Source organism: Calliopsis andreniformis, chromosome 3, assembly GCF_051401765.1.
Source record: "Calliopsis andreniformis isolate RMS-2024a chromosome 3, iyCalAndr_principal, whole genome shotgun sequence".
Classification (NCBI taxonomy): domain Eukaryota; kingdom Metazoa; phylum Arthropoda; class Insecta; order Hymenoptera; family Andrenidae; genus Calliopsis; species Calliopsis andreniformis.
Window position 1 is genome coordinate 11193514 of NC_135064.1, and position 25046 is coordinate 11218559.

At 34.1% G+C, this 25046-nt stretch overlaps 1 protein-coding gene across 2 annotated transcripts in view; it reads left to right on the forward strand.

Annotated features, from left to right (window-relative positions):
• Window positions 1-25046, forward strand: part of 5-ht7 (5-hydroxytryptamine receptor 7) — a 218906-nt gene that overhangs the window by 69312 nt on the left and 124548 nt on the right. For both annotated transcript variants that reach the window (XM_076393389.1, XM_076393390.1), the window contains exons 3-5: window positions 11852-12174; window positions 21671-21966; window positions 23278-23521. In XM_076393389.1, coding sequence (XP_076249504.1) covers window positions 12046-12174; window positions 21671-21966; window positions 23278-23521 — 669 coding nt within the window. In that variant the 5' untranslated portion in view covers window positions 11852-12045. The remainder of the gene's footprint in view (window positions 1-11851; window positions 12175-21670; window positions 21967-23277; window positions 23522-25046) is intronic.

Genomic DNA, 25046 nt, shown 5'->3' on the forward strand with positions numbered 1-25046 from the left:
GCCCTTTTATCTGCAGCTTTTAAAACTGCATTTTAAAAATGTATTTATGGTGTGCACCTGCATTTTTCAGAATAAACATTGTAAATACGGTGATGCATTACTTTTCAGCGCCATTATGTTATTCTTAATAACATGTTGATCGAAGTAAAATTGACGTAACATGATTTATAATGCATGAAAAATTTTCAGAGCTAATAATATAGTAGTAATTAATGCATCGAATCAAAATAGATCGATGGTTGTCTTTTATATTTGCGAGATTGTGATCACTTCAAGATCGTGTTAATTACTTCAATTAGTAATTTTTTTGTGGCTCTGAAATTATATGAAAAAATATTTTTTTATAGTAGAAGGCTGCAAGTGTGTAACTTTCAGATATGTAAGCTTGTATTTATAATACGACGGTTCTTAAAATATCTGTCGTGTAAAAATGGTTTAATTACAAGCAAGGTGGTGTAACTTCGTTGTTGGAAAATGCATATGCATGTACTGGAAAATTTCAGTTTATATTCGGTGCATAGTCAGGTCGATAAACATTGTTTAAGATGAAGTTAGTAGGGGGTGGTGTTTAAAATTATATTAAGTGGCAGTCCTTTAATATTTTGTACGTAATATTCTGACGTCCCTTTTTAAAAGCAGTTATAAAAAAATTTATAATAGGGATGGTATGCAAACGAATTTGCACAAGAAGCTTGGTGTATATTAAATATTGGAGAGTTCAGTTCATTCGTACTCGTGAATATTCGAATATAATATATGCTTGTGTAATTTGTGTTGAAGTTGAAGCATTGGATAGTATTTATCTGACTATGTCTGATAACATAGTAACATTTAGCTACGATTTGTATTATGAAAGTAAATTGCATTAAAATTGTTTTCTTTTACTCGATTTATAGCAGCTTCGCATTTAGTACAAATTTGAAAACAAGTGAAAAAATATATGAAGTGATTCATAACATGTGGAAATAACGTCAAGGGTACATTGAAATACAAATATAATGGAAAAAGTTTATATAAACGCTTGTCCTACTTGAAATTTCCTTCGAGTTATAAGCAGTTTTGTATTTTATTAATTCTCGTTACAAACTCGCTCACTCAGCTACACATTCCCTGTGTAATGTAATGTGTTCATATCTCATATACGATCTAATTTTAAACACTTTTATAATCCATTTTAAGTACTTCTTTGAAGTTTTATGAATTACTGGAGCACTGTACTGCTTGTTACAGTATAGGAACTTTCTTTCATCACTTTTATGTCTCTTGTTCATTCTTGGAATTATCAGCATATGTTTAGTAATGTACTGCAAGTGTTCTTTATTATCAGAAATTTACCTGATCTAAAAAGGTATTAAATGTTAATTAATTCTATAAGTACTCTTGGAATTACAAGTTTCTCATAATATAAATTCTACTGAATGTACTTTATCACATTCTGTAGAGTAAGGATACATAGTATTGCTTATCCGAAAATATATTAATTAATTCAAGAATTGATAAACTATTAGAATTGTATTTATTCGTGATTGTATTATAAATTGTAGGTAAATGTATTATACAGGGTGAGTCACGCAAATGTATCATTTAAATTTTCTTGTAGACTATTTGTTGCATGAAAAAATATTTCAAACAAAAGTTATTTGGTATAGAGAGAACTACATATACTGAACAAACATACTCTGGATACTAAACAACTTCAGTTTGAAACACTTTTTTATGCAATAAATAATTTACAAGAAGATTCAGGTAATACAGCTGCATGACTCACCCTGTATATTTTTTCTAATTAGTTTAATATTATGAAAACATTAACTAATTTAGCAAGTAGAAATTTTTTGGATTAGAAGGTTCTTGGAAGATTTAATAGTACAAATACTTCAAGTACAATGTTAAAAAATGTGTCATCACATTTGTTTTTCCGCTCTACTAAAAAATAACAAAATAGGACAACCTGTTAAATGAATGACTGTTCAAACATATAATGCAGTCTTATTATTCTATACAGCCAGCTACTTCTTCAGTTCATTAACAGCAAGTAACATTTATTTTATGAATCATTACGAGTAGCCACATAATGTGTTAGCTGATATAAAATAGATACCTTACCTCATACAATATGACATCGATTTACCAGTTTAATGCGACAGTTAAATTCAAAGCACTCTTTTAACGCCTAGTTTTATTATATCCAATAGAGTAATAATAAATCATAGTTCAAGTCTTCCATTTTACTCCTATTATAAGATCCCATAATATTAATCTAGAATAAAAACAGTTTTAGAATAATTGTGATCCAGTTAAGCGAAATTCTACTGTACTCTTCTTGATTTCTAGAGTCTTCGAAAGAACGTTGTGAATACTTATCGCTTATTTCTTGGAACACTCTATACGCTCAGAAAAACAGCGTTTCCTCGAGATGTTCGCTACCACACCATAGATAACTATCATTCACTATCTCTGAGGCTCTTCCCCGACGTCCGGTTAGCCCTTTTAAAAGTAAGTTATAAACAGCAATCTCTCGATCTAATCCCATCCGGAGGCGGCCAGGGTAACCGAACTTTCTCGGGGTTCAGTTGGAGCGGACGTATACTAGGAAAGGTTCAACGTTAGTTAGAACTGCTTAGCGTGTCGCTGTAACACGAGTTCCTCTTATTTCAATGGTGGCACGTAATGCAGCTTTCGCGTGCATTTCCATCGATCGGCCCGAATATCGCCGAAGTAATCTGCCAGCTGTAGAAAATAAAGGAACGGAACAACCGAGACGGTTTCGAGGCTCTTCTATTCGCGCCTTTCGTAAATCGCCTGGACGCTTTTAACCGTGTTTCATTTGACGGAATTGCAGCAGTTGCCATCTGTTTTTGCGGTGGGCACCACCTCGGGCGCTGGGAAAGTTCTGTCGTGCATCGATGTAAATTAACCGGGGAATAGAGGCGTCTGTCGATCGGGGCAAGAAATGATGAACTTTCAGTTCCCTCCATTTCGAAGAGCTTAGTTGCATTTACAGAGCAGGTCCTTTTTCGCGGGCGCAGGCATTTGGGAGTTAAATTTGTTCCTTCGCGAACAAAAAGTTTCGGTTCCCTCCATTCCGAAGAGCTTAGTTGCATTTATAGAATAGATCCATTTTTTCAGATGCAGGCATTTGGGAGTTAAATTTGTTCCTTCGTGAGCAAAAAGGGGAGATGTTTTTAGATGGCTGCATAAAGTATTTGAAGTGGGTCGCTTGGATAGTTGATTTAATAATATTAAATTTTAAAAATTACATGAACTGATATATTTTTCTTTGTAGTGCATTGTGAAGTAGCATTTATGACACTCTTACTATTTTTATAAGAGTTCTATGGAGAATATAAGAATCCTGTCAGAGTTACAATTTCTTTGAACTACAGTCCTAAAATTTTCAAATCTTCAAGTCTCTAAAGTTCTTGTCTTCATTTTCGTTTTATCTTACCTTGTAGAATCACTCTTTAAAGTTTCTGACACCTGTCGTTTAAACACCCTGTATATCTTACTCGATAATCAACTTCACCAACAATTCTCAAGACCTAACTATCTATTCCAAATGGGCTCAAATTAGGAAGAAGTCCTCCTATTATTCTTAATAAACCAACAGACTTCATTCTCAGTTGGCATTTTCTGTTCGAAGTTCTTTGACTGATATTCTCGAAGCTCAGCTTCTCGAATGGTTAATCTTGACTTAGCAATCTCAAGGTGATTCGAAGAATGAATTCTCGTAGTCAGCTCGTAGCATCGCGCTTCCAAACGATTTTTCCTTAAACTTCGTAGCATTAGGTCGCTTGAAATCTTCTTGTAAGCGTTAACTTGGAGTGTATCGCTCTAGAAGTTCGCCGGAAGTTTAGTCATATATGCTAGACCCGGCAGTAACTAACAGCAGAAGCTCGCTGAGGAGATGTTCTTGTACAGGTTAGTTCACAGTAATTCAAACTAAAAGCTCGTTTGATATTTGCACGCATTCGAAATGAATTCGAAATGAGTTTTGCAATTTGTAGGGCGACGTGTGTAGTGCATTCGCAGAGTCGAGATGTAATGGATGTGATGGAAGGTGATAATTAGTGATGAGCCCTCAAATGTTAGGATTTCGGTTATTTTTTTATATATCTAACAGGGAAAATTATTGCCATCACCTTATTTTAACAGTAAGCATTTGTCTTTACTATTATTTCTTCAAAATTATATAAAAATTGTAGACATAGAATTTGCATTTAAAAGAATAAGTTTTTTATGGTTAGTGAAACATATCCAGGAAAAATTTCAAACACTGAATTTTCTTATCTATATTTTACATTGCTCGCTTTTATAAACTCTTAAGCAGCTTCTGCCAAAGCATCAAACCTGAATTTAATCCTCCACAAGCTATGATCGATTTAAGTAATCGTTATCTCCGAGTATCACTAATCGAAATCTCGTTCGTATCCAGTATCACGTACATGCACTGTACATTTTCTCCAAGTATGCCCTATCGAATTCTCGTTTCTATCGGTTTCTCTCTCAGCCCATACCCAAATGATAGCTGAAGAAGCAGCTGATCTGGAATAGATGATCTCGCCCCTCGAATAGTAACGAATCGTGATATTGTGCGTTGGTGCATGATATGCCGAGAAAATTTGTTTTGATATATTTATGGATCCCGCTCACACTAATGTTAATACCAGGTTCACACGCGAGCCACTTGAATCGTGAAGCAGTGGAAACTTTGGATTAAGTAGAACAGGAACGTTCCACCCGATTGGCGTTATTTGTGTCCCATATATTTTCGAATTCTATTGATCTTTGTTATTTATCGACATTTTGATGAAAGCTTTTCTCAACTGTAAGTACTTTTCTCAGGAGTTCAAGGGAAAGTTTGAAGATTTGCTTAATTAGTCAATCTTAAGTAATTTATCTCTGACAATGTCTAAATGAAACGTTCTTGAGAAAAGAATAGTAAAAATATTTTTATTATTTTAATTTTTATACGTTTTACTTCCTGATTTGATTTATACATACAGGTGTCTTATTAAAGTTATAACTTTTAAGGACAGTTCTGTTTCAAATTAAAATTCGAAAGTCGAAGCAAGTGAATGATCTTTGAAAATTTGAATACTTAGATATTGATGTATTTTAATATTAGAAAATATTAGAAAATCTTTGTCTATTCAAATATTTGAAAATTTTTAAATTAGAAGTCGCTTATACTAAGGACAAAAAATGTGGCGTAGATATTAGACGTAGGTAACTATAATCTAGGGTGAAAATTGTACCTATAAACGACGATGGCCGTAGGTGCACGAAATTGTTGTTTAAGAGAGAGTGTCAGAGTAAATTTTTATTCTCAGTCTCAGTAACATAGTGTTCTATGTGCACCCATGTATAATATTACGATACTGTATTATGTATACTTGTCTTTTTGGCTTGATATTTTCAAATTAGCATTCAGTTTCGTAAATGTGTACTTACTAATTACTTACTAATTAATTTATTTCGAATTTACGAAGAACTAAACAGTTTTTACAATCTTAATAGGAACACTAACAAATTCTAGCTATTATTCCTTCTATATAACAGACAACCTATTTCAACATAAAAAAGACTCAAAAAAGCCTCAAATAGATAAAAAATAAATTATAAACACACTTAGACCAGATTGTTAGTATTACTGACTACTGAACGACATATTGTAGACATTATTTCTGGCATCGCGCGATCAATTAACACGATTCCCCAAGAGATTTCGCGTTTCACGGTCGATCTATTGTTGGAATCTAATTTGGAATGCAAAGCCAGCGATTCAATGATGAGCCGTTGTTTCAGCAGCCAATTATGGCTTCAACACACGGAGCGATTATAAAGCATTAAGAGTATCTACCGCTTAATCTTGTTTCAGTTAAAATTCCAGCATGGGCAGACGAGTTTTATTAATACTTCCGTACAATAGCTTTGAGCTTGCAGCAAACAGTATACTCCTTAGAAGCACTGGCGCGATGGCTTTGATCGATATTATTAATATTCTCGTAAAGAGAAGGTTAATACTGTTGTACCTGCAGTTTAATACTTTCTGTTCAGTTAGTGGTAGAGATTGAAACTTGAACATCAAAGAGACTACGTAAATGAGTGTTAAGTAAGCCTTTTTAATACAATGAAACCTAGATACTTGTTTTCTATCATTACGGAATTATAATTGAGCCTATTTGGCAATTTATATCATAAATATTTAGTAGTTTTGGAAACTATTATAGTGTATTTTTTTTTAATATACATATATCATATTGTGACATCTTACTTAGTACAAAATATAAAACATGTTTACAATTTCAATTCATGTATTTATAAGGAAACCTATATTGGTAGTGAGAGTATTATGTGAACCATGATTTAATGATAAATTAACGAAATTGAGAAAAATCGATATCGATATGGCACTGATGTCGAGTTTAATCTGAAGTCGATTTACAGGGGTCCTATTGTAATTCATTATGAACAAATTCGTAAGTCACCTTAAAAAAGTGCATATAACCATTTTAAAATTCAAGTGTAACACAGAATTTTCTTTCTCCATAATCGTGATGAAAATAAGATTTTCAGATGACTGCATTGTACCACCGTCATTGGAAAAAAAAGAATTTATGTATTTTATTCATTCATGAATTTTAGAAGTGTCACTTATACCAACATTTTTAGTAGCATTGATCGATCCTGGTATTTTTGAGTGACAGCCACACTTCCCTTTACTACAGCGATATCGTCTTTACGTCAGTCCTCCTTATGTGATATTTCTTGCTTTAATATACATAATGTAGCTTTAAACAAAAAAGATTATGTACCGTATTGGGGCATAACAATGCCCGCGATGCAATTATTGGCCGAATGTTATTAAATTCTCATTCAATCATGACATACTAATCGCAAATCGATAGAAGGCAGATTCCTCTGTTATAAATTGTAACCACTATAACTTATAATGGCGTAAAAGGAAATGTTTATAAGGAATTACTTCCAGGCTAGGAGAAACTACATAAGTACTTCGTACAACATACACTATTAGTTATGATGATCTTGACTATTTCCTAAGATTATTACTTCATTTTCCTTCAATTTTTTTTGTAACAATACTAACAAAAGCATGTAGTCATACTTTCTTCTTATCGTCTTATCTTATACGTTGCTACTAAAAAGTCATAATAGTGAAGACTATACTTATCCAGATCCACCTTATTACACCTAAAAGCGTTTTATGTATAACAAAATTTAGTATCTGACTGGGTGAAGCTCATAAGTTTCTTAAGTAGAGGCAATTTCTTTACCCAGAGAAGCAAAGACAATGACATATTCTCTTGTTATTTAAATTTTATCTTGATTCAGTAATATAAATATCTTTTTGCTCCCTTTTGATGGAAATGGGATTCGAAATTCCATTATGAAGTCTACTAGTTGATCTCCTACATTGAAGGATAAACTTGAGGGTAAATTGCGACTGATGGGGCCACGATCGAACTCTGCTATCAGGATGTTCTGGAATTAATGAGACCAATGTACTGTAACACCAGTGATCCGGTGAGAGCCTCTAACCTCTTGGGCTATAAGTCGACTTAGAGCTCGATTAGGTGATGCGCCAATGTTGAACATAGCACCGTTCTTTAACTCAATTGATAACGGGTTTAAAAGGATATAGCACGATTATAGAGTGTTTATCAGTGTAAAGGCACTTGTACAGTATCGATAAACGGAATTGTATTTGAATAGGTCTGAAGTAGTTATTCTATGTTATCGTAGCATGAAGTACATTACGGTGTATAGGAATTTGGGTACTTTCAGATTATGGAAATACGCGAAATATACTTCTTTTTTATTGTCATCTCCACTTGGTATCAGACTCAACAATTATCCATCCTCATCTTTAATTGAAGAAAAGCCTACTATAAAACTCCAACAGGAAAAAATAGCCCCATGGATCGTAAAAGCTCCTGTAATCAATATAGAAGTAGCAGAAACTAAAAAAGCCACAGACGCAATTTTGAACACGAAACCAGATTCTTAGAAACTAACAAGTACATACACCACAACAAAATATACACAGAAGCTTCAAAATCTGATCAAGGAGTAGAATATGCTATAATCACAGATGACAAGATAATTAAACACCTACCAAATCAAATGTCTATTTCCTTCGGTGAAGCTTACACAATTAATGATGCTCTAAAACGCATTAAAGAAAATAACTTCCAAGATCATGTTATCTATACAAATTCTGAGTGCAATTCAAGACAAAAAACGAAATAATAGGAAACATATTATTAACATGCCTCGAATTCTCCAACATAAACAAAAATATTACTATTACCTGGATACCTTCATACCAAGGAATAACCGAGAACGAAAAAGCAGACTCCAATTCCAAGGAAGCAATAACACTTCCATTAAATTCTCTGATCCTTATACCCGACCAGGAACTTATAAAACATGAAAAAAGCTATATCAAGGAAGAATGGAAATACATTTTTTTATTTGTAGTAACTGATATCAAATGTTATTTTCATCAGTATTTGCAAACCATATACAATGATCCTCTGAAATAGGATCTGTAGTTGAAACTATAGTAGAGAATTTTAATTGGAGAGTACTTTATGCATTTCCTATAATATAGAAGTGTCCAAGTATAATACTTATGCACTGTAGTGTAGTTGTCGTTAGTAAGACTATTCTATTCTATTTACTGGATCAAAAAAAGTATCTCAAAGTGTTTTATCACTAAATTGTATCATTCGATTATTAAAGTAATCGAATTGTCTTAAAATCTATATGTTCTTCTACCACAGCATTAGTAAAATTGACAACTGTCTTCTCAGTTTTATTTTTACGGTACAATATTGCAAACTTTATCGTGGTTAGTCGTTTTTATTGGAAATATATCACTTGGAATATTAGTATAATATCAGTTTCCTATAGAGGGTGTACGACAACAGATGCCAGAAATTTTATAGGGTAATTCTATATGTTATGATGAAAGTGAAAGATGACAAAACTGTCTAAGACGAGATATTAAATATATTTAATTTTGAGACTTTAAATTTAAGATTGAGATTACTGTGTATGTGAGTACTCAAAAAATAGAAAGTGTTTCCACAAATTCTTCATCGATACGATTGAAGTATATTTACAAGTGTAGGTATTATTAATATCTGTTTATAAATGTGATAAATGCAGTCCTTTTCTTTTAGAATAATTTAACACAAAAATTTCTCTCAACTTATGGGCCAATCAAAACCAAACGCTGGGTCGTAGTTTGCCGATCCTTATTCTATTGGCACCCCTGCGTTTGACCTGACTAATGTATGCCGGCAGTAGAATAAGTCGCGGAACGTAGAGTCGAAGACGTTTTATATGCATTCTAGGTTCCGTAGAACATTCCACATCGGTACTCCTTCATCCGAATACCTTAATATTCACACGTCCTACTTTCCAAATCTTGCCTTTTTATCCTACGAAAATGTAGAAATTACAATATACATATTTGGCTTTTTATATTCGTCATATCACTTACTTTCACTTACTCTCTTATATTTATCATATTATATATATACAGTGTACTTGCATATATTTTCTTGCGCTAAAATAGCGAACGAAAGTAGTGATAAAGATGTGCCCTGTCATGTCGAAACATTAGAGGCATTTAAAAAAGTGCTTCAAAAGTTTAAGACCCAAAAAGGATGTAATTCTACAGAATCATTTAGATTGAATAATCTGTCTAATTTAGCAGCCAGATAGGTATGGGATCTTTGGGTATTACAAAAGTTGTCAATTTTGTATTCGGATAAATGAAGGTTTTACTGTATGCCTCTAATAACTAATAACTCTGATACGAAGTCTCAATTTCAATTTTGTCCTGCTTGATTTTTATCTTACTTTACTTTATTGCTGAACATCTTGTATATTAGTACCTTTATATTCTAGGATAAAGATTATGAAACTTAGTTATGCTTTTACAGTCGATAACGCATTTATTCTATTTTACAATTGTAATTACAGAATTAATTAACTGAACTTCTCAATTATATTTTCCTATTTCTACAAGAAACTTAAATTAGTATTTTCCACATACAAAATTGAATTTACTTGCTCCCTTAATATTATAATGCCACACAAATTTTCGTGCACATTAATTAAAGCAGGACAGCAGAGCCAATGTAGTAAGTTCATACAGCATGATTATAAGTGGCATTCCATTGTCGAATATTTTTCATCCACGAAATGTCTGTAGGAGCCACACTTCCTTGAACAGCCCGAGTATTCCTGGTTTCCGTTATAGAGACAGCGCGTACCACTATGCAATTTCAGGAATTCGAATAATCCGAACGGTGAAACGGGAGCTCAGCTCAATACGATCATATGATTTATTACTCTCACGTTTTCCCCTTAATTTAGATTTTAATTCGTGCAACGATCTTCCTAGTTGGAAGCGTCGTAATAATGCCGGCGATAAAGCAATTAGGGTTTTAATTACCTAAACTTGAGACAAATTAATTGCATCTACTCTTCTTCGAGTCTTGTTCTCTTAAGGAAGTCTACCAAACGCGATCGATGCTGTAAAAATACTGATGCAATTATTTTGGTAGATAGGTATAAATCTAAATGTAGATAGATGAGACATAACGTGAAAGGAAATCTAAATTTGCGAGTTACAATCAAAATTACGTCAAAGATATAAGAGTCTTAGGAACGTATAGGAATATCAGTAGAATTATTTAAAAAAATTGAACCCATATTTTAGAAAGGTTCACGTAAAGTGCTTTTAAAAGTACTTACCCAAAATGTTCCTCAGGCATGCCCTTCAAAAGATGAGCCATATCGGGTTTGCTAACATGGCGCACAGCAATATAAGATTCTTGTACAGTGTCGGCCCTTCCTGCATTAATCAACTTATATTGAGCTTTAGTCCACGACACCTCATTTATAGTGACCCTTTCCATAAATCATGAGACTAAACTTTTAACCCTACTGTTTCCTTGAAATTTATGACGTGTCAGGACAGTTATGTCATGAATTTTGTATCTATAAGAATGGGATCGTTGAACGCTCTCGACAACCTCACGGTCCAAGTCTTTGCAATTTTCTTTCTCCAAAGCTTTTAGCATTAAACTGTTTTCTTTTTTTTGGTTTGTTTAGTGAAACAACTTTCCTTCTTCTTGTGTAACTACAGCAGAGGACTAAATAATTAATTTTTACATTAGAGATATAGTGTGTTCCTATGAATTCTCAGTAATGTCAGCTTCTACGTAAAATTTGTTCAAAGTGAACATTAACCTTTCCCAATTTTTGGATGACAAGAAAATTGTAGTCTAAGATAAATAGTAGACCAAATAAGGATGTTGAAGAAAGTCCAAATTTTTACATATTTGTTACGTATTCGAACACATCTCACATATATTCAAACTCCTTTCCAAGTATTAAACTTGGGGTTTTTGTATCGTGTATAATTTTCTTCAATAAAAAAAGACGTAACACGTCTTATCCATTTCGTTAAAATCATGCCAAATGGACACCAAGGCCCATTTTATAACAAACACCATTATATTTTTTCATTGTACATTTTTCCCTTTAAAATACTATATTTATAAATTTTACCTTAAAAAAAAGATAAAAGTCACAAAGTCTCTATAAACAGCATATTAATATATTATACAACTTAAAAATAACATTAAATCGACACGAGGTGTGGATGAGGGTTAAAGGTGAGGTACAAACACCGTGACCTCATAATACCAGTTAAGGGGCCATGCAATCTCCCCCTAAAGACAGAACCGAGAAAACCTTTTCCTCAGCTGTTCACAGTGACATGACGAATCGAATATTATTTCAGGAAAGGAGCGAGAGTATCCAGCAAAGGGCAACGATGAGCGGCTGAGGTCAGCGGTGGGTCGAGGAATCGAGCGAAGATTCCCATGTACAGGCTGAACCTCCCTGGAATCCCATAGTCGAGAGGAGAGAAGGAGCATGACGTAGCCGTCGACAAGGGGGGCGCTTCGGATGCTCCGGACTGCCGACTAGGGTCGTATGGAGGGGCAGGACATAACCACCACGGAAGGCACCCTGCTTCTAAACGTGACGACTATCGCCACACGAGACGCCGACGACTTCTTTCGAGGATTCCCCGGCAGGAACTCCCCCTACACAGCGACGCAGGTAAGATTGATGGTGGTGCTGTTGCACGCCGCCTTTTTTCCTCCTTGCGCCTCCTCAGCTTCGTTTACCTTCCGTCCGACCCTTGGGATGAGCAGCCTTTTAATCTGTCAGCGCACGCATTTGAGCCATTAGGTCGGGTTTAATAACTGGACGACCATAACGCGAACTGTCCCGCCTACTCATCGCTACTCCACGCGTGATTTACTGCGTAACGTTGGTCGAATGTTTGACGAAACGCTTGAAGCTTTGGCAGATTTCGATCGCCTTCACTGTTGTTCGTTTTCGAATGGAGGAGCGTGATTTGATGAACAGTAGAACTGCTTTTCCGTTGCGCAATTATTTAGTTATTCTAAATGCATAAATAGCACTGGTTGCTGTAAGGGTAGAACAGTGACAATTGAAGAGCTGGTAATCCTGAAAAATATGCAGTGTGCATATTTTCAGTGGAAACTGTGTGTGCTATACAGAGCAATTGAATACTGCGTTGTGTTACTATAGGCTTGTGGCTTGTTGATGAATTTTGTAGCGGAGAATTCGTTCTTGAAATCAACTTGTATATAGGCTTGATTTGAGATTAAGACCACATGCTGAAATCGTAGGTTTTTAGTTACAACACTGTGCCATGGATGGTAAATTCGTAAATTGATTCTGGCTGCCTGAATTGTTACTGAATGCGGAAATGATCATGTGTGTACGGCTATTAGATGATTAATGCCTGCCTTTGATGCATTTAACCCTTGCTAATCATTAGTTACCCGAAATGCCATAAATAGCTAAACTGACATTTGAATCGCTTTAATCAGTCTCACTCTAATTCTCTTGTTGATTACTGTGAAATGAATGGAAATATTATAGACTTATATCGTAAGCTTAGCAAGGTTTATATTGTTATCTCAGCGTTGGATCCTAAAAAATGAAGAATGGAGATCGTTTTTTCTATGAAGGAGAATGTTTCATTAAGTTGGAAATTTCAAACGGTCCTAATTCGCTAGCCATGGGTCGTAAATAATAGTAATCTAATTTGGTAACATCAGAGGCTCAAGCAAGAGGTACAAGCTACAATAATAAATAAAATTCTGATGCTCTAAATAATTTCAATATATAATGAATATAATACTATGTAGAATATTATACGTGTAGATATCTTCACTTATACAGATGATATAGATATTCCAGATGTAGATTCAAGATATACATAGAGCTATAAAAAAACAATACTAGCTATTCAAGCAAAATTGTCAGCACCTCTAATCTAACGTAATAAAAAGAGAAGATGTTTCATAGAAAAGTGTTAAGATATAATAAATGACTCTATATAGTGACTCTATATTTCAGTAGTTTGCTTTTAACTTTTTTATTACAACTTTATCATTACGTGCAACAATTTTTTTTATTACTACACAGAGTGCAACAAAACTTCACTCAAGTCCTTTTGCTTTATTTTCTTTAAACATTTAAGGAATAAATGTACCCCACGGTAGACATTTGCGTCTTTAAGTTGAGGTACTTCAGTCTCAATAGATCACGTTGCAACCCATTTAACTTTAGAGAACTTTAGACATTGTTGGCGCCCATATTAAACTAAGATCATTGACTGAAGATTATCGTAAAGACCATGAATAATTACGCTAGGTATGTTTGTAACGCGGCAGTGTTGAGCCTTGTCGTACGGCGAAGTTCCTGCGGTGAGAACTTTGAGACCTGTGCTGTTAACGATAAGCATATAATTAGTTTAGTCTGCGCGGACGCTGGGGAGACAAAAGGAAGTACGAACTTATCGATATAAGTTCGAAATAATCTTTGCAAAACTATCGGCTGACGAAGATCGTATTTACTGCTTGATGTACGATTAAATTAAGAAAAATATTCATATACCCAACAATTCGCAAGCACTTGCTAATTTTTATTCAGGTATTTTATATGGCAAAGTATTTTTACTTAAAATCAGTATTTCAGATAATAAGTACGGTATTATTTATAATTTATAGAATATATTAATACAATTGTTTATTGTTGCTCAAATTGTACATCCAATAGGCATTCTGTCTAGAATTTCATAGAATTTTTAGAAACTGTCTGGAGATTTCAGAATAAAACACAATGAATGTACATCCTACAAGCAGCACCATGCAGCTAGAGACACATTAAATATACATTTCCTCACAATAGGATGATAAATTATCAATATTGATAATTTACATTTCAGAGGTAAAATTCTTTAAAAATGATAATCCTGATATTTTTTTAGTAAGAACGTACATAAAATGAATGTATGAAGTTACGAAAAATTTCACTGCAATAATTTGGGAATTAAATTTCAAAAATGGAATAAAAAACCCTTAAAGCTCCACCCGAATAACGAAGATCAATTTTTAACACATTGTATTTCTTTAATCTTATTTATACGTACAAGAAAAGTAGCTTATAGTGCATGAAATAACTGAGTGCTTTATCTCGTAGAATAACGATAGCGTTTCCACAGTGGGGAGACACAGTTATTCTTCAGTTTATCATGTTCTTCTTGGATAAATTTTTTTCACGTAATCGTGGAAAAGAAGTTCAATCTACCGCGTTAGCACGCGCAAAGAATGTTAAACACGGACATTTATGTCGTGCAATGGAACTTCCGCCTTGTAGTTGTGTTTATGCTTCGCATATCAGGCTTGCAGATTTCTTTCGTTTCTCTTAAGCGGTATTTCCATTCTTGCCTCACTGAAATTCCCCCGATGAATCTCGTCGAAAGAGTAATTTGGGAGTCACTTTATAGCGAACTAGTAGTTCAACGCGCATAGTACGTCTAGCAACGTCTGACTATGCATTCTTAATCTACTTCAAAATTCCATTATAACGAGAACGAAAAATTTGAGGTGGTCGATAAAACTTCCATAATATTCGCGTTGCTATCACGGGAACTTTGTAATTACTTTCTTCTGTGGCGATTCTAAACGACATTTTTCTCGACTTTTTTGTGACACATAAATTGTACCCCGCCTGTTAAGGTTTTGATAGTTTAGCATTACAAGGGAACATTCCCACTTGATAGTCAAGTTGACAGGGTAATTGTTAATATTATTACAGGCTTCATTTACGGATGACATCGTTTGCAAAGTATTAAGAATGTCTGGCAGGCAAAAGAAGATAAATATTATTAAGGCGATATAATTTGTTATTACAGTAACTAGTTGATTAAACATGGTCTCTTCTCCTTATGCATTTTGTAATTATTTTCTATGACTATCGGACTTATATAGAATTCCTTTTTGTAAAAATCTTTGATTGCTTTAAGACAAATATTATTATAGAAATAAACAGTAATTTACTGAAATAAATTTATATAATGTAATATGAGAAGCTACTAAATTTCTAAAGTAGACCAAAGGGTTTTTTATGTCATATATGTTATAATAATTCCTATTGTCATTTTAATTTTAATTTTGAGGTCTTAAAATTCATTCACTTTCTTCTAATGTGTCTAAAATTTGATAACTCTCCAAATAGGACGTTTGCATGTTTTAATTTAATTAGATTCAATTTAAACAAAGCGTGTTTACGACTTGAATAAAATTTATTGTGAAGTTAATAATTTTCACTGAATTGGATTGAGATGTTATGGACACTGTCTATTTTTCTGATTGGAAATTGAAAGGTGACAGATAATGTTGGACAGAAAAATGCTGCAGTATTCTGCGAGCGATGCATCTGATAGTTGTTATCGTCACTGAAAAATTCCAAAGTAATCAATTTGATGAACTTTAATGTAATTGATACATATGACTAACATTATTGGCAAACAGGAACATATGATACAGAGATATTGAACGATGCATCATATTGGACATTAATCAAATATGCAAAAAGCATAAACCTGGCTGCACTTTGAATTGATCTCGTTGAACTGCTCATACTACCCAAACTATGTCGAACTTTTTAATAAAGTGGATCAAGCGTACTTGATTTATGTATATCAAAATTGTACAATTCAGAGTGGGGAAGGGGCAGTAATCAGTAACTACTGTACAATAATTGATACTCTTACCTTACACATTTAAAAAGAAATGTATGTACACATATATGTTCGCGAAATATTAGAGTTGAAAAATTGGATTATGTCCAACAAATACTCCTTTTCAGAGCACTACGTAGTCCATTTAACACTTTGTTCAGCAATTCGTCAAACGATTTGACTAAATGAGAGTTTTGATTTTATATGGCGGTGAAACTTGCAATACCGTTCTTTCGCTCGACTGGCTGCACATTCATCCGATTATCGGAAAATTCGGCGTTTACCGCGTTATTAGCGCGAGATCAATTATAGTGGATTCGTCGACGACCGTTTTGCAGACAGTTAGTAATTTGTTCACGCAATTTCACCGAGCCGATCGCATGAAAAGCCTAATTTTCATAATCCCCTGCTCGATTGATATAATCGTTGGAAGTACAAACGGTCACCGAACACTTTGTATCGATAATATTTGACTTGAAAGCGCGACGAAAGATCGTTGAAAAATATAACACGATGGATTGGGTGTAGAGTAGCTTGTTTTCCCAACATTTTCGAGTTCGAGGATGATTGGCTCACGAGCTCGCCCAGAGCTCTCTTCATTCTGATAAAATATTTCAGCCCGTTTTACAGTAAAACGCATCTGGAATGCGCGCGTGTACAAAAGCTTCGCTAAATCCTGTAGCTTTTCGCCCCTAATAATAAATTACCAGCAGTGAAAAAGCCCGAAAGTCGGTATTGGAGAATTTCCACTGAACAATGATTTCGACCAGCAATGACAGAAGCATACACAGAACGTGCTTTTATTGCGGCTAATATTGAGCGCCTCTCTGCTTGAATCATGTATGGCATAAGTAGGTTATTGGCTCATCACGCTGGCGCACGTTCAATATTCATGCATCGGTAATAAATAAGGGATGCTTCTGTCTTTTTATGGGACATTTGTATTCGACCACGTCGCTTGGTCTACCGATTGCTTTAGTACTGTTGTAAAGGGTTTATTGTTCTGGACGGTAGTACGAAGGTAGAATCAGGATCGAGAAACGTGAAAAGAGATATTCTTTGAAGAGGATTGTTGTATTATGCATATATTTCTGTGTAGTACGTTTCTGAAATAGTGACATGAAATTTATAGGTGTACTTTGCACTAGGGAAGTGCATAAGAAGAGGATTTAATAAACATGGCTTGGCAAACTTTGTGTTTTAGAGATGTAGCGACTTCACGTACTGTTTCTGAGGTTGTAAAAGATGAAGATATGCATAAGTCACCTAAAGTTTTGAACATGAAATGTACAGTCATAGATAAAAAGATAGCTCGTTATTGTAATATCTTTGTGTTGTACATAGTTTATCTTATATTAAATTTCTTTCTCTATTTTTTTTTCATATTTATATTTTATCTCATCATTCTACTTCAACGACATGTTCTACTATTTTCTTTATAATGAGGAAATGTTTCTGTTTGAAGGGGAAATTTCTTCGCGATTTTTGGTACTAAATAATTCTCAATTTTGAAAACAAGCAATTTACTGTTGATAATTTATATTGCTAAATGAAAGTTCATTTTTATAGTACTATTTAATCTATCATCTTTGGCTAGGTTGTATCAATGAAATCTATAAGTTGGCAATAAATATAATTGTGTCCACAGAAAATATGAGTATTGAAGAAAAATATGGGACGAAACATATTTATTTAGAAAACATGAAATATTTATAATAAAATTCGTGTTTAAGTCGTAAACTCCAATTCCATGCAAATTTAACTACTACCATTTGTTCTAATCTGTTTGCCAAATCTCTTCCCCAATCCACATAGCATTTTACACGGTGCTATCTATCCCGACGAAAATCCTCTCGACACGCATTTTCATCGCCACGCGAAAGCATAACTAATGGGCGAATAAATTCGCGAATCGTAGATGGTCCTCCGTTTAATTCGGATCAGAAATGAGGAGATTCGATTTGGCCGCTTTTTACGAAGGGAAACTACTTCTGTGTCATTTAAATCTTCATTTCACGTGGTTTAACTCTGATATGAATTCCACAATTATTATCTCGGGCGATAAAGGTGAATTGGTTTCGCGTATGGGTGTATATCATACAGTTCGCAGTTAAGGGAAGCAATAACGCTGAAATCCAATGACATGCGTGCTAGAATAACGTCGTAACTTTTGTGATGAAGTCCTCCACCCGCGGAATGAGCCATGGCACATGTAATCCGCGCACAATCGAGATACGCGTCCTAGAGCAAAAGATTATCTGGAATTAAATCGTACGTTTTACATGGTAGCCAATTTAATTACGTTTGCAATTGCATTTTGTTTCATCGCCGCGAAGCTACCGATGTAGTCGACGAATTTGCGCGGTGCTGTTCACGAAAATGTTTCTACGAGCAATCGAAGCAGCACGCTATAGCTTCATTCACAGGGATTCTTGCTCGAAGTATAATTTACAGGGTCTTTGTAAAGCGATCTTTTTGGGGTTTAGACTCGTTTTGTGTCTTTATAGACGTCGCACGAGTGTTTGTGAATGGTTGATGAGATATGGAAGGATGCAAATGTTCAAGTAATCGAGTATTCAATTCCCAAGTGACCAAGTTCTCCAGTGCTTCAATGGACACATATGAACTACTGAAATACGCGAGGATTCAACTATTTCAAACAGAAACACGGGAGTGTAATTGCTCCTTTTAAGATCTCCCCTGGGAAGCTGACATGTATGTATGAGTTCGCTTAGTTTGTTTTGAGTTCAGATATTGTTAACAAAGAAACAATAAATTGAATGTACAGTATGACATTTTCGAAGAAGAAAATGTGAAATGTTATCGTATGATTAAGTGATATATGGAATACGTAAAACTGAAAAGAAATTCATTGAGGTTTTTCTAATTTTAATAAAGGAGGGGTCCAACAGTCCTCAAGTGGTTTAATAGTTGGACACCACATATTTTTAAATTTTTTAGTCTATACTGGCGTAAGTTGTAAAAATATTCTCTATATTTCTTTAATGTTATAAGAATTCGAATTTGGTAACAGACGATATATGTATGACAATCACAAAGTCATAAGAAATTAATATAAATATCAGAAAACCCTCCTAAAGATTAAAATCGAATTGATGAGAAATTCGGGACAAAATATAGCGCAGATTGATCGTTGCTCACCGCGAAGGCAATAATAAGTGTGTTTACCGCCAATGTTTGAATCAGATAGAGCTGCTTTTCTTGCGGGGAGAGAGAAACACACCCCCGTTTGATACGAAAACAATTCTGACTCGTTTCTTTTATTTATTTGTTGGCATTCGAAACCATTGTCGACGTGCGGGAATTTATGATCATTCCAGATTGAATGTTGATAAGACAGCATCTCCATCTTTGAGGAGATATTGTTTTGGATTTTTCCCCTTATAAACAACTTACAGACAGACACATATCAGTTGTTGAAAATTATCACGCATCTTACATCGATTTATAAGACCCACGTTTCCTTCCAGAAAGTATCACTACGAAATGTGTGACGCTTCTGACAGTGATTTCATAATATACAATTGTATCACTGGAGATCCACTTAGCCACTTAGAGTGATTATACAAAATTACATTCCATGGACGCTTACGGCTGCTACTGACGCATTTGCATGTAGAATAGTTCGACGTGTCAAGTGTGGATGTTGCATTTGTCTGTTTCCTATGCGCCTACGAGCGTTGGAAAAGAAAATATACAGAGCGTTCCATAACACGTGGGCATGGCTCCAGTGGTGAGTTCACCACTAACACTAAAAGGGAGGACAAATTAATGTATAAATATAAGACAAATTTATATAAACTACCATGCAATTATTTTTATATTTTATCGATTGTTTACTTGTATCGAGCACCTTACCTGTTTCTTACTGCAAATTATTGGATTTATTTAAAACTCTCTTCAATGCACTGTCAGAGTATTTCAACATTATTTACTAGTTTATTATGAACAAAAAATATTTGAGCATGTTTGGAGTTTTTTATTAATTGAAATGGGAAGTATCACGAAATTGTATTAGAAGCCCTCAAAACGCTCTGTTGTTTGAACAAACATGCTAAACTAGGTCAAGAATACTACAAAATATTGTTTAAATAACTATCATATAGATTATACATGAAACAGAAAACAGTACTTGGTAAAATTTGAATAAGAATATTTCAAGTACTTGAAAACATTACTGAAATATAGAAGTTTTAATTATTTATTTATTATAATGTTTTCTAATATGTATAATTAATAATTTATATCATTACTTACTTATATAAACTTTCCTCTTCTATATTGTGAATTCATCACTTACGTTCACATATTATGGAACATCCTGTATATGTCAATGTTTCCTAAGTCTGAATACCAAGAACATTTACAAAGTTATAAAGTAAATTTGCAATAGTCAAAGTAAGGTTTTATAGGTTGGACACAGGTAACTAATTATTATGAATGGTAATGTCATTCTAGAATTGAGTTAGTATTTTAATTACAAAAATTTTGCGATCAATTCAATTTCAACTCATGCCAGTTACCAAGTTGGCTTCCTCGTTTTACATATCGACCCGACACACGCAGAATTATTTTCAATATTGTATGCTGCACTTTATTGTCCTAGCTACTTTATAATTACAATTTACATAATTTAATCCTTCATTGAAGTTTAAACATATCTGCTGAGTCGAAATTTTTCGTATATTCACTTTCGTCACATTGTTACATTTTACAAATTTCGCGCGCTGCTTTTCTTTACAAATTTCAAAATTTTAGATATTAAATCTAAATAATTGCGCAATACTTTTCCGTTTTAATAAATAATGCTTTACATTTTACTGTTTATTCTACTCCATGTGCTTATCTTTATCGACTACACTGTTATAGATGTAACTGTACTTTGTTATCAGGTTGGTGCATATAGTATGTTCTACTTTACATAAATTAGATTTTAAATACATGTTATATATTCAATCATAATATGCTTCACGTGATTCTATGAACTTTTTCCAATGATTAATTAATTTATTATTCTAGCTTTATAAAAGTAATAAGTTCTAAAGTTTATAAAATCTATGAATATCACTTGTATAGTTTCTTCAGTTTGGTAAAATTTATTTACTAAAAAATTGTCTCGACATTATTAGCGATTGCATGTTTTGACCTTACCTTTGGTTCATTTCTAATACAAAATCACCATTATTGAATTTTAGAAAGTAACGATTTAGAAAGTAAATTGTGTTAAAGTTATATTTCTACATCTTTCACGACACTTTCTATATTTGAACTCATAGAAAAGTTAATTAATATCCAAAGTTCACATGTATTAGCAAATGTCTCCCCCTCATAAAAATCGATGATCGAACAAACTTGAATAATAACGTGATATCAGTTCCTTATCTCGAGCTTCAAATATGCACCAACCTAATGTTACCATAAAACCTAGGTACATTTATCTCAATTTCCTCTTTAATTGATTCTGCTCAACAGGCAATCCTTATCGCCCTGGTGCTCGGTAGCATCATAGTTGGGACTGTGATCGGAAACACTCTGGTCATCGTCGCCGTGTTCCTCGTTAAGAAGCTACGAAAGCCTTGTAACTATCTGGTGGTGAGCCTGGCAGTTAGCGATCTCTGTGTCGCTCTTCTAGTAATGCCGATGGCGTTGCTAAACGAGATCTTCGGTAATTGGTCGTTCGGTGCATTTATCTGCGACTTTTGGGTTAGCTTCGACGTGCTCAGTTGCACGGCCAGCATCCTGAACCTCTGTGCGATCTCCCTTGATCGGTAAGTGTCCAGTAACAAGGTTGAGTGAGTTACGTGTAAGGCTACATAGAGTCCCAATTACTCGTGTACCTCTCGTACGAAGAGTTTGCACGCTTTTTGTTATGGCTAACTAGTTTTGGCTATAAATAACGAAGTATAGCATGCTTCGATATACAGATTCGGAATAGAAATGATATGTCCCAAATGTTTAATTATAGCAATAACTATTTACTTAAAAAAAAAAACAAAAAGCATTTATAATGAGTTCTCATGAGTCCATTTTATGAAGAGCGTTGCTTAATTTTCACCTAGCATTATAGAATTAAATTAACAAATTAGTTATAATCTTAAGAAAGTAAAATCCTTAGTAACTTTATACAGAAGGTAAACAATACACATTTGAATACTTGAAGCGAAATAAAATTAGGGTGCGGGCACGTTATTGTCACCTTATGTGAAATCACTTTACATATTACAGCAAAACTGTGTTATATTGGAGCAAAGTAGATCTAAAACAAGGGAAAAATCACACTATGGATTTGCTAGAGTATGTAACGTGGGTTGACATGTCGTGATAGTAATGTGGTCGCACCCTTAAGATGAGTCTACGCTACATATTACATAGCAAAGATATATAACTTTTTTAAAAACAGAAACTAGGTAACATTAAACAGAAACATCTCTATTTCCTGTTTTCTAAAATTTTATATATATAACTTTTTTATATAACATGTAGTGTAGACCCACCTTTAGTGGCAGAGTGTTTTGTGTTCAGTTTAAGCTCTCCTACCACTCCTTAAAATATCGTAATTTGTATACATTATATACAACCTGTACTATACATATAGAGCTGTTAAGGTTGCACCTGGAAAAAATGCGAGTCTGTCTGGTTACAGTAGATAAAACCACCTGATTTCACACACACTTTTGCACGCAGCGTATTACTGACCAAAGTAGTTGTAACTACTAATTGAATCCCCTGCATACAGAAAATTACTACTATATTAACATGCATCTCAGGTGCAACTTCACCAGCTCTGTACATGTCCTTAGCGCTACGACAAACATGTCGTTTGATAACTGGTCGCATAAAAGCTAATGCACACGAGCAATATTTTGACGCGTGATCTCGCTGCGATCATATGTTTTCTCTGTTTTCCCAATGACAAACAACCAAGATAGACATATAATATTTCATATTATTTAATTATTTATATATTTTCTTATATTTCCAGTTAAAAATCAGAAAGACACAACTGCAATCGTTCGTCAAATTCGACGTCCATCAATATTCGTGTGACCAGGATCTAACACTGTGTCGGTCTGTTACAGATTTTGGGCCATAACGGAGCCGCTGAAATACGGTGTGAAGAGGACGCCGCGGCGGATGATCATTTATGTCTGCCTCGTTTGGTTAGTAGCAGCCTGCATTAGCCTGCCGCCCTTGCTGGTAATGGGGAACGAGTACACCTACTCTGAAACAGGGCCATCGCATTGTGTTGTCTGCCAGAATTTCTTCTATCAAATTTATGCTACCCTCGGCAGCTTCTACATACCTCTGTTCGTCATGATCCACGTAAGTTAATTAATGTAACATTAGGAGAGTAATTGTTATTAGATCTCGCGATGATTGAAGGGATGATGATATATGATGGAAGGCTGGAAGTAATGTTTCAATGAGGGAAAGTTTGCTTTGGAATTATGCTCCATTTAAATTAGAAGTACATTCTTTGGGGTTAGAGGTAGCTGGATTTAGGGGTTTTTGAAAAGTTACTATACTAAAGTTTACTTTAAAACATATTTTGATAAAATTAGAAGCAGATTTAGATATTTTTGATGATATTTCAATCTTTAATTGATTTGAAGTATTGGAAGTTAATTTTCTTTCCTTTTGTGAGTAGTTAGTATAGTTACCTAATGGAAGTTCCACTATTATAGGATTCTACTAGAATTTGAACTCTCTGTAGACTTCAAAGTCTTCTGTATTACAAGCTAGCGCGTTCCTGGTACTCACGATATAATTTAAATCTAAATTGCTGTGTGTTCACTTTGAAATAAGTCTAATAATAACCCGAGCATAGCATCTGAAGTAGTCTAATGCATTATCCTTTGACACGTCTCTGAAGGACTGAGATAGGAGGGATGAGAGTAGGAGGACTGAAGTCCTTCTAGTTTATGCTGTCATAATTCCTAAAAGTCCTGAAGCGTTTATTATCTCGCGAGACTCGCGTATGTTACTAAATTTGTCCTCTTAAAGTATGATTAAGCAGTAAGTAGCAGAGCCCTAACGGCGAGTCTTGAAAGTCACGAGCGTACTTGCTGAGAAACAGCGTTGCACGAATTGTTAAGCTTCATCAAACTAATGGAGACGCTGACGTTGGAAAGTTATTAAGCTACCATCGGAATTTAATAACATATCGGCCGAGAACGAAGTTAGTTATCTCGACCTAATGAAGCCTGATTAATGCGTTAGGAAGTGTATTACGTTACCAAGTGGATGGTCTAGTGGGGCATCGAGAGCGATGATCTTAACATCTAACACTAACCACCTCCAAATTGAACTGGTTACGTGTAATTTAATTAAATTTATGGAATCTTCGATCCTGGCAAATTTATTGTCACTCTTTGTTAACAAGGGACGAAGAAAATTAGCAAGAGACGTTTTATAATAAGAGAATCAAATTTCACTTGCTCTGGGAACTTTTTTAATTACATTGGCGATCCATTACATTTTAGTAGGACTTTCATAAAGGCAAAGTGTGCCAACAAAAGGTTAATGTTTAATTAATCTCTACAGTTATGCATAGGTTCCCCTTTAATCAAAGATAAAGATTAATTTTCAGTTAATTACTTATATACTCTTCGTGAAATATGCACTCATAAATTTTACACTACTCATAGCTTTATATATTTAGTATTTAAAATTATTACATTAATATTTTATTAAGTATACTACTCATTGAATTTCATCTTTGCTATTAAATGTCGAAATTAAGCTGAGTGTTAATATCATACTATACTTGTTACTTTAAGGTATCTTGTTGTTCAATTTAATTAATATTACAGTACAACACTTGTCGCTTTAATTTTTCAATTATTCT